The sequence below is a fragment of the Pelophylax lessonae genome (assembly GCF_965119305.1).
Source record: "Pelophylax lessonae genome assembly, chromosome: 2".
In the NCBI taxonomy this organism is placed as follows: Eukaryota; Metazoa; Chordata; class Amphibia; order Anura; family Ranidae; genus Pelophylax; species Pelophylax lessonae.
The window spans coordinates 742679029-742695090 of record NC_138769.1 but is presented as its reverse complement, the minus strand read 5'-3'; the positions used below and the strand labels follow the sequence as shown (position 1 = coordinate 742695090).

Genomic DNA, 16062 nt, shown 5'->3' with positions numbered 1-16062 from the left:
GAGGGAGGAACACAAGGATTCTAGCTTGTAGGGTAGATGGAGAAACCCCAGAAGTGTGTGCTGATTACTAGACTGCTCCCCAACCGCTAAGCTGGCCACACATTATACAATTTTCTTGTTCAATCTCCTGTAGATAACCTTTACCTATGTGGTGTAAGGGCCGGCCTGACTGCATACAAACTGAAAGTTTTCTAGTTCCCGTGGGCTTCCATCCTTGTCATGTGTGTGGCAGTGGTGGGATAATAGAGTGTGTGTGCTGTTATACAGCTCTTACCCCTGTCTGGACTGGGAACTTGGGGTTCTCCCTACAATCTTCCAGCATGCTGGGTGATTTCTGTGGATATGCAACAGAAGGTGATACCCCGTGTGTTGTCTGACCTCCCACATCCCTGTACCCCGATACCATAGTCTGTAATAGAGGACATTTTTTCCTTCCTCTGACCAATATGGCTGAACATTGTTTTCATCCTGCTGACCACACCCCCAAATCATTTGTCTCCCCCCCCCCCCCCGACCAGCAGTATAAAGGGGAATATAACTATTATATTGTACTGACTGCTCTACATCTATATATTGTGTTGTACATTACAATAGTGCTGACCGTTGTACCTTACATAGTCCTGACCAGAGTGTTTGTTGCCCCCACAGTGGTGGTAGTTTCTCATTAATGAAGGTCTTCTTTATGGTCGGCTCAGAGAAGGTTTCAGCTCTCTTCCCGTATTCTGTGTTATTTTTTCAGAGTTAGTATTGTCGGTGTTACAAAGACCCGCATTCTGCACCTATTTAGGACATATTCATGACGTTGTCATCCAATAAGGTGACCTTACTTTTGGCCATCACTTTGACTAAAATGTCACAAGGATGTTTTGAGACCAAGGATCTCCTTTTTACCCAAACTGATCTCTGCTTTTCTCCCTAATGGACAGATTGCATTACCCTCCCTGTGTCTGGCACTAGTTCACCCCGAGTAGATCTCTCCCCATTGTCTGGATGTGGGGGGGACGGTCGGGATTCACCTCTTGGAAAATGCTTTTTATGCAGATAGATTCCCTGTTTGTTATTCCAGAAGGTCCTAAAAGAGGTTCTCCATATTCCAGATCCACTATTACTAAGTGTATTTTATAGGTTCTAAGTGAATTCAATGAATTGTTTTGCAGGTCTATGAGTTGTGTGATAAAGTGCCTCCTTTTCCCATTACAGCCCACTCTACTAGAGTAGGGAGCACTTCTTGCACTTTTTATCATCAGGTTTCTGTGTCTCTGCTCTAGTATCGGGCGATTGGTTCAGACCGAGCAAAAGTTCAGCCCAAACAGCGCCTGTTTGCCCACTCGGCGAACATCCAAATTTTCTGTGCGCTCGGCGAAATGTTCCCTACCCCGAGCACATAGTCAATATGTTGTTAAAGAGCGGGGCTGGGAAGCTGGCCATCACGCCATTAACCACTTCCCACCCAACGATGTTCCATTACATCCTCGGGTTTCAGTGGTTATACCGAGATGTTAGGCGCACCTACAGGCATCATCCCGGTACCATTAATAATTAACCACTCAATCACTTCTGCGGGTGCCTGTCCGGGGCTCTCCGGTCCCATCGCCGAGGCCAAGAGCGAAGTGGCCGGTGCCGATTACTGCCTGGGACAGAGAGAGGAACTGACGTTGTTCCCCTCTCTCTGTAACCATGGAAACCGGGAGCGACGAGTATTCTTCACTTCCGGTTCTGCCCCTTTGTTTACCTGGCCACCAGCAGCCAGAGCAGCAGCCGATTTGACCACTCTCGGTCCAATTGGCTGCATGAGGAACCAGATGAGAGAGGACCTGTCATGGCCTATGCTGTCACAAGGGATGTTGTTCATACCTTGTGATAGCAATAAAGTTTGTGCAAAAAAAAAATGTAAAAAAAAAAAGTACAAAAACTTTTTGTATAAAATAAAAAAATTGAAAGTTCCACCGTGCTTATGCACAAATGAGAATGCATACATTAAACAGTTATCGCACCACACATGTGAGATATTTCAGCTGCCAGCTTGGGAAATGTCATTTGCAGTGAGATTCTGTGGGGAGCAGATAGTCATCATGTTTTTCTGGAGGGATCTACTTCCCTGGATGCCATTATTATAAACTTGTTTATTTATTTTTATTTATTTTTTTTTGGGGGGGGGTTGCTGTTTGGACTTTGTCATTGTGCTGTGTTGTGTTTTTATTGTAAATGAGTAAAAAAAATCAATGAACTTGGGTCAATAATGGCATCTGAGAATGTAGATTTAGTGGCTGTTACGGAGACATGGTTTAATGAAAGAAATGACTGGGACATAACCATACCAGGATACTCTTTATACAGAAGAGACAGAGAAGACAAGAAAGGAGGAGGAGTGGCCCTGTATGTGAAAGATAGCATTAAATCTAACCTAATACAAGTTGGTGAGGCCAACATAGAGTCAGTTTGGGTTACGTTGCAGTTTGCTAATCATGCAGTAACTCGTGTAGGTGTGATATATAGACCACCTGGTCAAGTTAAAGAACTAGATGATCTACTAGTTGAAGAAATAGCTAAAATGACAATGAAAGGAGAAGTTATCATTATGGGAGATTTCAATCTTCCAGATATAAACTGGAAAACCAAAAAAGCAAGTTCTACCAGGAGTACAGATATTCTAAATTCCCTACTGGGGTTGTCTCTGCAACAAGTGGTTGAGGAGCCAACCCGGAGGGAGGCCATTTTGGATTTGGTATTCACAAATGGGGATTCGGTATATGATGTCATTGTAGGTGAAACCTTGGGATCTAGTGATCACCAGTCAGTGTGGTTTAATATAAGAACTGTGAAAGAGTCACACCACACAAAAACAAAAGTTTTAGATTTTAGAAAAACAGATTTTTCAAAAATGAAATTAGTCATAAATGAGTCCTTATCAGACTGGAACGGATTACATGGAGTCCAGGAGAAATGGGACTACTTAAAAGGTGCATTATTGAAGGCAACAGAAAATTGCATTAGACTTGTCAGTAAAAGCAAAAAAAGGAAGAGACCACTGTGGTACTCAGCAGAAGTGGCCCAAATCATTAAAAATAAAAAGCTAGCATTTTGTAATTATAAAAAAAACCCAGAGCAATGAAGATAAAGAAATCTACAAGATTAGGCAGAAAGAGGCCAAGCAAGTTATAAGAACTTCTAAAGCGCAGGCAGAAGAAAAACTAGCTCAGTCTATGAAAAAGGGGGATAAGACATTCTTCAGATATATAAATGAAAAAAGGAAATTAAAACAAGGAATAACTAAATTAAAAACAAAGGACGGAAGGTATGTAGAAGAGAATAAAGGGCTAGCCGACTGCCTTAATGAATACTTCTGTTCAGTTTTTACAAAAGAAAAAGAAGAAGGACCTCCACTTGAAAGGATGACTAATGAATCGTTTGATGCATGTGTCTTTACAGAGGAAGACGTTCTAAGATTGCTGTCTAAAGTGAAGACAAATAAGTCACAGGGTCCTGATGAGATACACCCAAAATTATTAAAAGAGCTTAGTGGTGAGCTGGCAAAACCATTAACAGATTTATTTAACCAATCATTAGTAACAGGAGTCGTCCCGGAAGATTGGAAATTGGCAAATGTCGTGCCCATTCACAAGAAAGGTAGTAGGGAGGAATCGAGCAACTATAGACCAGTGAGTCTGACATCAATAGTAGGCAAATTAATGGAAACCCTATTAAAGAATAGGATTGTGGAACATCTTAAATCCCATGGATTGCAAGATGAAAAACAACATGGGTTTACTTCAGGGAGATCATGTCAAACAAATCTTATAGATTTTTTTGACTGGGTGACTAAAATAATAGACGGTGGAGGTGCAGTAGACATTGCATATCTAGATTTTAGTAAGGCTTTTGACACTGTCCCACATAGAAGACTTACCAATAAACTGTAGTCATTGAGCATGGACTCCCATATTGTTGAGTGGATTAGGCAGTGGCTGAGTGACAGACAACAGAGGGTTGTAGTCAATGGAGAACATTCAGAACAAGGTCATGTTACCAGTGGGGTACCTCAGGGATCTGTACTGGGACCAATTTTGTTTAATATCTTCTTAAGTGATATTGCAAAAGGCCTTGATGGTAAGGTTTGTCTTTTTGCTGATGACACAAAGATATGTAACAGGGTTGATGTTCCTGGAGGGAAACGCCAAATGGAAAAGGATTTAGGAAAACTAGAAGAATGGTCAGAACTCTGGCAACTGAAATTTAATGTGGATAAGTGCAAGATAATGCACCTGGGGCGTAAAAACCCAAGGGCAGAATATAGAATATTTGACACAGTCCTGACCACAGTATCTGAGGAAAGGGATTTAGGAGTAATTATTTCAGAAGACTTAAAGGTGGGAAGACAATGTAATAGAGCAGCACGAAATGCCAGCAGAATGCTTGGATGTATAGGGAGAGGTATAAGCAGTAGAAAGAGAGAAAGAGAGAAGTGCTTATGCCGCTGTACAGAACACTGGTGAGACCTCACTATTGTGCGCAGTACTGGAGGCCATATCTCCAGAAGGATATAGATACTCTAGAGAGAGTTCAGAGAAGAGCTAGTAAACTAGTACATGGATTGCAGGAAAAAACTTACCAGGAAAGGTTAAAGGACCTTAACATGTATAGCTTGGAAGAAAGAAGAGACAGAGGGGATATGATAGAAACTTTTAAATACATAAAGGGAATCAACTCGGTAAAGGAGGAGAGCATATTTAAAAGAAAAAAAACTACCACAAGAGGACACAGTTTTAAATTAGAGGGGCAAAGGTTTAAAAGTAATATGAGGAAGTATTATTTTACTGAGAGAGTAGTGGATGCATGGAATAACCTTCCTGCAGAAGTGGTAGCTGCAAATACAGTGAAGGAGTTTAAGCATGCATGGGATAGGCATAAGGCTATCCTTCATATAAGATAGGGCCAGGGACTATTCATAGGATTCAGATATATTGGGCAGACTAGATGGGTCAAATGGTTCTTATCTGCCGACACATTCTATGTTTCTATGTTTCTATGAGTAACTAGACATACTATATACCCCTTACTCATTCATGTAGGAGTAGCAGGATATCTGGGGGCCTCCTTTTTTTATAGGGGGCTTCCAGTTTCTTATAATTTCCCACTGTGGACCCTCACAACCACTTGGCCAGAGTTGTCGGGGAGAGGCCCTGTCATACTAATATGAGGACATGGTGCTTAGCTAGGGTGCCTCTGTCAGGGTACCCTTCTCATGTGGAGGACATGTGGCCTGGTATGGTCCAGTGCAGATTCCACCTCCAGGTGTCCCTCCACCACTTCAGTTGGACAGCCACTCATCAGCCAATCATTTATTGATGAGATGTTTAAAAATGAGATCTACAGCCAGGTCAGGTGACAAGGTATTCCTGCATGATGCCTGAATAAAGATGAAGTCGGTCAGCATGTCACACCCTTTACATATCCCATTACTTCTTTACCAATTCATACAAAGATATCACACCCCCATTCCTTCTGAAATGGGAAGAGATTTGGGATCACACATTCACCCAGACAGAAAGATAGCATATCCTATTCTGTGCCCACAAATCCTCCTTTCCCAGCAGTGTCCAGGAGTCCGGATATAACATTCTGATCAGATGGTATACAGTCCCCACTCTTTTACTCAAAATTTTCCCTACGACCTCTCCTACCTGTTAGAGGTGAAATAATGCCAGGAGAACTCTATTACATATATTCTGGGAATGTCCTCTGATACGCATTTTGGAGAGAAATTTAAAGATAACAAACATCTAACCAGAATATGACCCCCCTTTCTAAGACCCGATATAAAAAAATGACTGCTCATTCACCTTATAGGTGTGGTCAGATCTTCTATCCCACTGAAATGGAGATGCATGGATCCCCTACAGTGTGTCTGTGGATTTCCAGGGTTAGTAAGATCTCACCACATTCCTGAAGTGCAAGGAAGATAATTAGGAATAATTTGCTTTGAAAATGAAGAGAATTGATTTTCAAAATTCGCCTCCTGTTGATTCCAAAGAGGTTTGCATTTAAGTCTGCAATTTTTTTAAATTTTAAACACACTTGCTGAATACACCTAGATTGTAAGCTCTAAGGAACAGGGTCGTCCAATTTCTCCAGTATTGAATTGTATTGTAACTGTATTGTCTTCCCTCATTGTAAAGCGCTGCACAAACTGCTGGCGCTATATAAATCCTGTATAATAATAATAATAATACACCTGCAAATAAAATCCAACCACCTTCCCCCATCACTATGAAGCACATTTCTGTGAATGAGAACAAAGAATGAGATTCTCCTGCTGGAAATTGTAATAAACTGTCTATTTTATCAGCCAATGGGAATAATATAGTGTCCTCAGGAAAATGAAATACAAATATTTAAACCTGTATAATATTGTACATATTGTTTCTATATATTCGATATATTTAATAATGAATGTTCATAAAGAAAGAAACTTTATTCAGTCGTTTTTCTTAAAGAATTCTGACTTTTTTATTTTTTTGTACAGGTGAATTTATGAACCAATTTTTTGATCATTTTGGACTTCATCAATTCAGCTGAGTCACATGGGAAATGAGCCATATGGGTGTCTTATGTGACTGAAAGTCTTAATCACAATTCACTGGAGGATTCACACAGGACACAAGTCATATCCGTGTTCTAAAGGAACAAATGTTTTGGATCTTCAACATTGATCCAGCCTCAGAGGACAACAGGAGAGAAGTAATTTCAGTGTTCTGGAAGTGACAATGGCTTTATAGTAAAGTTCAACCCATATATACATAAGAAGTAATTTCAGAAGATATTTATTGTTTGGGATGTGATAAACATTTTACAATGGAAGCAAAACATGTCACACACCAGGAGGTTTACAATGGAGAGAAGTCATATCATTGTTCTGAATGTGGCAAAGCGTTTACAACCAAGTATGAACTTATCACACACCAGAGGGTTCTCACTGGAGAAAAGCCATATCAATGTTTTGAATGTGGCAAAGATTTTACAACAAAGGGTAATCTTATCACACACCAAATGATTCACACTGGAGAGAAGCCATATCAGTGTTCTGAATGTGGCAAAGCTTTTACAACCAAGCAAGAACTTATCAAACACCAGAGGGTTCACACTGGAGAAAAGCCATATCAATGTTTTGAATGTGACAAAACTTTTACACAGAAGTCACCTCTTATCACACACCAAATGATTCACAGTGGAGAGAAGCCATATCAGTGTTCTGAATGTGGCAAAGCGTTTACAACCAAGCATGAACTTATCACACACCAGAGGGTTCACAGTGGAGAGAAGCCATATTATTGTTCTGAATGTGGCAAATCTTTTACACAGAAGTCAAACCTTATCACACACCAAATGATTCACAGTGGAGAGAAGCCATATTATTGTTCTGAATGTGGCAAATCTTTTACAACAAAGGGTAATCTTATCAAACACCAGAGGATTCACACTGGAGAGAAGCCATATCAGTGTTCTGAATGTGGCAAAGCGTTTACAACCAAGTATGAACTTATCACACACCAGAGGGTTCACACTGGAGAGAAGCCATAATATTGTTCTGAATATGGCAAATCTTTTACAACAAAGGGCTATCTTATCATACACCAGAGGATTCATACTGGAGAGAAGCCATATCAGTGTTCTGAATGTGGCAAAGCTTTTACACTGAAGTCAAACCTTATCACACACAAGAGGATTCACAGTGGGGAGAAGACCTATTAGTGCTCTGAATGTGACAAAGCTAATGTTGGGCTAATATATCACCAGAGGGTTCACAAGCTTTAGTTGCAGAGATGAAACTTTGGGAAAAAGGAGGATATTAAATGACTTGCAAATGCCCTATTAGTTTCACAACCCAAATCTCCTCCAACAATCTAGGGAGGAATTTAAAAGATAAAATGCTACTTTAAAAAAATGCAAACTAACAATCTGTGAGCAAACAGGAATGTAATGGATGGATGCACACCTAAAAGGCCCGTGAATATTTCACAGTTGGACATTTTTTCAGATAAGCACCAATGATTGAACTGTTTTCCCATACGATTCTTATCTTCATCTTTTTTTTGACTGAAAATAACAAATCTATAGACATAACAGGTGATAAAACGATGTTACAGAGGGAACTCCGGCAAAGCTAATGACCGATTGCATTACACATTAAGTTAGCAGACTTCCTGCTGTTGGTCTTATGTATGAATTGTGTTCTGGTATTTACTGTTCTGCTGTAAAAGGTGTAAATGATTGCCCACATCTTTCCTGTAGTAGCCGGGACTACAGACTCATATTAGGAATGTTAGGATGGGTACCTACCCAAGGGGTTCATTTTTTTGGATTTTGGAGAAACATTTCACATGGTTTCTTAAATTCCATTAATAACACTGCCAAGGGGGAGTCTCACTTACTTTACTATCAATAGGAGAGCCAATCCCAGGCCAGTAACGTTTCATGGTTTATCAATGTAATTGCAGATTGTTTAATCCGTATTGGTCCAATGGATTTCTTGTCCCTCCAGATAACATTTGCTTCTTGCATGGAAGGAGCCCCCTAAAATGTTTTCTCTTCAATTCCACCCATAGCTGTACTTTAGGTTATGTTGCCCCTCCCATATCTGTAAGGGAAAGCCTAAATTTCTCCCAATACTCTTCTGACCTTCCAGTGAGAAGAAACATTTTCTCTGGAGTGGAAATGTTTTATGCAGTGATCCCTTCATAGACGAGTTGGGGAATCTAAAAAAATCTGAGATAATTAGGATGAACCCGTGTACTGGAGTCATGGATCAGATAACCAATGAGACCATTGATGTTATAGCAGAGCTGACAGCAGAAGTGTCTCCATCACCTAAGGTGGTGTCACAGAACTGCATGGCTGCTGACTATCTCTGGGAAGCTCAAGGTGAAGTCTACAATCTGGTGTCACATAGAGAGTGTTGTACATTTATATTAACTGTATAGACACAACCCTCTAGTGGGATTTTTAGATCATTAATTACAACATAATTAAAAGTTACTACAAAAGGCTTTATTAGTACGATGCATGTAAAATAAACATTCATGCTCAGATAAAATACCAAAGCGGTTGCAAGTAGTAATACGGATGAATGTACAGAAATAACCACATTTATCTGTCCTAAGGACTCGTGTGGGAGTCTTTCTCTGTCCGCTTTGGTATTTTATCTGAACACGAATGTTTCTTTTACATGCATCGTACTAATAAAGCCTTTTGTAGTAACTTTTAATTATGTTGTAATTAGAGCCCTAAAAAATCCCCCTAGAGGGTTATTTCTATACAGTTCAGTTACAGGGGATGTGGGCATTGCTATCTATCCCCTCCTAACAGCAATCTGTACCTCACTATACATTTATTTTATAACATGAGGATCTCAGAAGGAGACATCTACACAAGGTAAAGGAGATCCAACTGTCCCCTGGATGGAGGAAGTGGAATCCATTTTCTTGGATGGGTTTAGTTGGAACTTGGTTGAGTAATATGGGGGGTTTGCTTCTTAAGCCTTTAGTTACTATTATAGTTTTGATAATAATTTTATACATTACTGTTGTTGTATCTTGATTTTTATTTTTTACTCACATGGTTAAATTCACATTTAGCTAAAACGCCAAACATTATATATTTTCTGAAATCAGAGACCCCAGGGAATAATATGGGGGTAGTTGCAATTTTTTATGTCACACAATATTAGCACAGCTGTTTATCAAATGCATATTTTCCATAAAAATACAGTAAGGGTAATTTTAGGGCACACAAATAAACTTATGACATCATTTCTTTGGTAAAATATAACAGATGAGGTTGTGTTGAGCAAATAAATATCAGACACGTCAAGATTTAGAAATTGTGCATACTTGGTGACAAACTTCAGTACCTACAAATTTCCCATAGGTGACGCTATACAATCCTTTACAGGTCATCAGTATAAATAGTTATCCATGAATGATGTCCCTAGAGTTATTCCTCTCACTCTGGTGTGTGCAGCGATATGTAAGATGTGTCGTGTGATTGTTGTTTTCCTACATAACCGCACCCAACACTGACATTTCCATATGTATATGGGAACTGGGGGTATAAAATTTGTTTTGTGGTTTGTTTTTATTTGCAGTGTTTTACTTTAATTTTTTTAAACTTTAGTTTAGTTGTTCTCCTTCAGGTCCTCTAACCTTGTAGATGGTGACATGGACTTGTTGTGTGGGAATGAGCAGGAGGGGCTCGGGGTTATCTTCTACCCAATGAGCTTGTTATGGATAAAAGATGAAAGTGTCTTCTGGGAATTTACAGGGATTTGGATGTTTAGAGGGTTACATAAGTGGGCGGGGCTGGTATTAATGAGGGGCGTGTCATATGGTAATCAGTTTCTTAGCATAGATGATATAAATGGTATAAATATATCCTTGAAATGTAAACAATCTATCTCTTTTCTTCTGTTGGTAAAGTGTCACATATATATGATTAATAAAGTTGGATTTTATTTTCACCTCACAATACTGTGGTCTGGGTTCTTCTACAACACATCCACCCAAAAATGTAATCTTCCAGTTATAGAAGTCTGGTGGAATGGGTGACAAGCTGATTGTATCTCTTAGGTCTAGGGGCGGATTGCCCATTTGGGCACTCTGGCACTGTCTGAGGGCCCGTGGTCAGTAGGGGGGCCCTGAAAGATGCTCAGTCCACTCCTGGAGGTGCCCACAGCTTAATATGCAGAAGAGAGGTTTAAGCCTGAAGGAGGCATGGCATTCTTTATGACGGTTTCTGCAGTGCTGGGAGAGGACTCAGGTGCTGGCCGGGATGAGAGAGCCAGGGCCGATCCTAGGGTCACAGGCGCCTGGGTGCAGAAATTTTTCTGGCGCCCCCACGTGGGCGTAGTCATCTTACTAACTCCTCCCCTTTACAAATGTTTCTATGGCAATGGCTCAAACACAGAGATGCTCCCCTAAGACGTCTTCCTTACCGCGGGACACTCCCACGATCTCTTAACAATAAACAAATTACAGTAAGAGAAGCAGAGTACTCTAATGGGAACTGGAGGGGGGTCTATCTAATGGACACAGAGAGGGCATCTGTTAGAGAGTCTGTTAGACAGAGCCCCCAAACAGGAGATGGTAAGAGACTGCAGACTTGATACAAGAGATCAATGCATCAATGCAGACTGATCAGTGCCCACCAAATGCAGCCTCATCAGTGCCCACCAAATGCAGCCTACCAGTGCCCACCAAATGCAGCCTACCAGTGCCCACCAAATGCAGCCTACCAGTGCCAACCAAATGCAGCCTACCAGTGCCCACCAAATGCAGCCTACCAGTGCCCACCAAATGCAGCCTTATCAGTGCCCACCAAATGGACATGGTACAGGGGGAGATGGTTAGAGGCTGTGGACATGGTACAGGGGTGAGATGGTTAGAGGCTGTGGACATGGTACAGGGGGGAGATTGTTAGAGGCTGTGGACATGGTACAGGGGGGAGATTGTTAGAGGCTGTGGACATGGTACAGGGGGGAGATGGTTAGAGGCTGCGGACATGGTACAGGGGGGGGGGGGAGATGTCTGAGGCTGCGGACATGGTACAGGGGGGGGGGGGAGATGTCTGAGGCTGCGGACATGGTACAGTGGGGGAGATGTCTGAGGCTGCGGGCATGGTACAGTGGGGGAGATGTCTGAGGCTGCGGGCATGGTACAGTGGGGGAGATGTCTGAGGCTGCGGGCATGGTACAGGGGGGAGATTCTGAGGCTGCGGGCATGGTACAGGGGGGAGATGTCTGAGGCTGCGGACATGGAACAGGGGGGAGATATCTGAGGCTGCGGACATGGTACAGGGGGGGGGAGACGTCTGAGGCTGCGGACATGGTACAGGGGGAGACGTCTGAGGCTGCGGACATGGTACAGGGGGAGACGTCTGAGGCTGTGGACATGGTACAGGGGGAGACGTCTGACGCTGCGGACATGCTACAGGGGGAGACGTCTGAGGCTGCGGACATGCTACAGGCGGAGACGTCTGAGGCTGCGGGCATGCTACAGGGGGAGACGTCTGAGGCTGCTGGCATGCTACAGGGGGAGACGTCTGAGGCTGCGGGCATGCTACAGGGGGAGGTGGTCAGAAGCTGTGGAGGGGTCTTACCTGGCCGTGATGAGAGGCACGCGCCACTGCTGGGCCACTGCAGTTTACTTTAGATTTAAAAATGGCGCCCCGCCGGCGCCATTACATCACTGCTGACAGAGAGGACAGGAGGCGGGACTGCTGATTACTTAGCTGAGAGGAGACAGGACGGAGAGGAGGCGGGTCGGAGGCGGGACGGAGGTCGAGCATAATTGTAATAATGCAGAGCTTGCTGATTACATTTTTTCTCTACCTCCGTCCCGTCTCCTCCCAGCTAAGCAATCCGTCCCGCCTCCTCTCAGACCCGAGAATGTCTTCTCTCCATCCCGCCTCCTCCCAGCTAAGCAACCAGTCCTGCTGCCTCCTCTCTGTCAGCTGTGTATTAAATTTTAGAACACCGGCACTGTCACAGGAGCTTCGGCGCCCCTCCTCTGCCTCAGCTCGTGGCGCCTGGGTGCGATGCACCCCGTGCACCTGCCTCGGACCGGCCCTGGAGAGAGCGATGGTGGAGCCATGGGGATGGTAGCAGCGGCAGCCACTCCGGCCACCTCTCCCCCTGTGGAATTCAGCAGAGGGGTGGGGCTACCGTCCACATCCCCACCATGGGGGACAGCCAGTGCTGAACTTAGAGAGCTGGAGGTGGCAGAAGGCACTGCAGAGCGGAGTCATCTCATAGCTAGCAACCCGCCTTGTGTGCAGCAGGTCAGTGTGTGATCGCCAGCCCAGCAGTTTAGTGTCACTCTGCTTTATTCTATACCAGCAAGGCTGAGTGTTCCTGCCCATTGCCCATCCCCCAGGTGCTATTCCCTATCCCATATATAATAACCCTGATTTCTATATACATAGTGAGAGCTATTCCCTATATACTGTATAAGACTTATATGTGTACACTGAGTGCTGGTACCTACCTGCATATATAACACTGACATCTTTATACGGAGTGCCACTCAGTGTACAGATATCAGTGTTATATATAGGGAAGATTCGGGGTGTCTGGCTGTGCAGGGTGGGGGATCCCAGCTACTTACAGATCCTATAGGGTTCCGCTAGGGGTAAGATGAGTAGATTTATGGTACTTTTTTCCATCGTTTTTATACATTTTATTGCAGTTTTTTGTCACAGGGATGGGCCTTGTTTAACCACTTCTGGACTGGAAGGATTTTCTCCCTTTAATGACCAGGCCCTATTTTGTGTTTCGGCACTGCGTTACTTTAACAGACAATTGCACGGTCGTGCAACGCTGTAACCAAATAAAGTTGATGTCCTTTTTTTTCCCACAAACAGAGCTTTCTTTTGGGGGTATTTGATCACCTCTGCGATTTTTATTTTTTTTTTTATTTTTTTTTTTTGCGCTACAAAAAAAAGCGACCATTTTGAAAAAAAAAACAATATTTTTGACATTCTGATATATAACATTCCCAAAAAAATTTAAAAATCAAAATCTTTTCACATTTTAGGCCAATTTGTTTTCTGCTACATATTTTTGGTAAAAAAAAAATCACAATAAGCGTATTTTGATTGGTTTGTGCAAAAGTTATTGCGTCTACTAACTACGGGAAATATTTATGTCATTTTTATTCTTTTTTTTCTAGCAATGGCAGCAATCTTTGATTTTCTTGTGGGACTGCGACGGACAGATTGGACCCCTAACTGACATTTTTGACACTTTTGGAGGTACCAGTGACATTACTACAGTAATCAGTGCTTAAAATATGCACTGTCACTGTACTAATGACACTGGCAGGGAAGGGGGTTAACACTGTTGGTGATCAAGGGGTTAAATGTAAGCCTAGGGGAGTGATTCTAACTGTGGGGGGGTTGGGCTTGTGAAATGATCACAGAGACATTCAATCCTATATAGAAGGATCACATGAGCTCTGTGATCATTGCAGGAAGAAGTAGAGGCGGCTGTGTTTACAACATCCGACCGTCCTTCTCTCTCAGCGGGGAGCGATCGGGGGTTTCAGGTGGCAATCGGAGTCGCCTGACACACGTGTCAGCTTCCCCGTTGACTATCGGGGGTGGGAGCGCGCTGCTGCCGGCGCATGCTCGCCCCCTACCTCCTCCCATGCAAATGACGTACCCATACGTAGTTTTGCCTGGGAGAGCCACTCTGCCGCCATATATATACAGTATACGGTCAGCAAGTGGTTAAATAAGAGGACCGTCTTTTCAGTTCACTTTAAGGAATTCATTGGTAGTATTTCTTCCCTCTAGTTGCCGATTCTAATCCTGTTCTGAATTTCCTCCTACCTTGTAACCTCAAGGCAGACGCGGACAGACTCCATGGAGACATTTTACTTATAAATAAATCTGTGTAAACTTTTCTACCTATTTGTATGAATGTTATTCTGTTCAGCCAGTTCTGTTATTTATGTCCCCCTGCCAGACAGCAGAGCCAGGTTGTGACCTCACTTTTCTCTGCACTGTATAAGGAATTCAGATTGGTCACCACCCTGCCCCCTCCTGTGACTGAACAAAGAAGAAGAAACTGTCACTACTGCCCCTCCCCCTCCAGTGTGACTATAGCACAGTGAGTAGATGGTAGTTAAAAGAAAAAACTACCAAAATGTGATATATTTTCTGAAAGCGGAGACCCTGTAGAATAAAAAGATGGCGGTTGCAATTTTTTCGGTCACACAATATTTGTGTAACTTTTTATCAGTTCTACATTTTCAGTAAACTATACGTTCCAATAAATGTTAGTGCAGACAAAGCACAATATAATACCACATTGTTTGTACAAAATAAAAGATGAAGTTGTGTGGAGTAAAAGGATACAAATCCTGTGTGTGTCCATGAGACTGGGAGAATTACAGCGCCCAAAATTATCAATAGGTGACATTTTCACTGCTTGTGGACCGCCCACTGCGTTCTTACTGCGGCCGAGCGGCCCCGCTGTGCTGGATGAGGTACATGGATGACATCCAGCATTTCCAGGTAGGGGGCGCTCCCACCACCCCATCTGTGCTGTCATTCAGTGCAGCACAAGTCGGTCAGCAGGTCCCAGCCAATGATTTTTGGCCTGGACCTGCTGATTGGCTGTACGGAATCACAGATCAGCCGTGTCAATGTTTTGTAATCACAGACACAGGAACTGCACCGTTCTTCTCTCTCTCTGAGCCCTTTTCTGTTCAGAGAGAGAAGAAAGCAGACCTGTGTGACTCCAATCAGCACATTTACACTTCCACACACTTAGTGAGGCACATTTAACCCCTTGATCGCCCTCCAGGTAACCCTTTCACTGCCCTCTCACAGTGTCATTAGTACAGTGTACAGCATTTTCACTGATCACTGTATTAGTGTCACTAGTGACTTCAGATAACGTCAGAGTCAGTCAGTGTCCCTCCCAGATAGCGTCAGATTGTCCGCCACACTATCGCCATCCACATTTAACTCCTTTATTGCCAGAAACATTATCAAAGTCACACTATAACCGCCAATATTGATATAGAGTCTGAACATGGATCAGTATATTGATCACAAACAGAACTATACCAGTGTCCCCAATAGTATAGTGTCCCCAAAAATGCAGTGTTAGTGGGATCAGCCCCGTTCTCTGATCACTGCCACCTCTGATACATTGTACACAAAACCGCAGTGTTAGAAAGATCAGGCCTGATCTCTGCAGCACTAGCAGGGAAATCTTATTTCTAGCACACAAACCATCACTGACAGCCAGGAGCTCTTTTTCCCGTGAGTCGCACTAGGTACCTGTAAATTTACTGCCCAAAATGTCCAAAGAAAGGTCCACTAGTGAGGAGGCCTACAGGATTCTGCACATGACAGATGAGAGTGAAGGGGAATCCTCTCTATCAGAATCCGGCTCAGAACATGAGCCTGTGGAAAGCAGCGGCACCCTGACAGGGAGCTCAGACGATGGAGAAGATGTCCCTGCTAAGATCAGACGTACCCAACACCAGGTTACTGAGG

The 16062-nt window shown here is 43.0% G+C and overlaps 2 protein-coding genes across 2 annotated transcripts in view; one reads left to right on the top strand and one right to left on the bottom strand.

Annotated features, from left to right (window-relative positions):
- LOC309548362 (uncharacterized protein) overlaps positions 1 to 16062 on the bottom strand; it is a gene marked incomplete at both ends in the record, with an annotated part of 275124 nt that overhangs the window by 114104 nt on the left and 144958 nt on the right. The window lies entirely within an intron of this gene.
- On the top strand, positions 6853 to 7578 carry LOC309546813 (uncharacterized protein; the record flags this gene model as incomplete). Its single annotated transcript, XM_082246498.1, has 1 exon — positions 6853 to 7578. One exon carries the CDS (start codon positions 6853 to 6855, stop codon positions 7576 to 7578), a length of 726 nt encoding a protein of 241 aa, XP_082102624.1.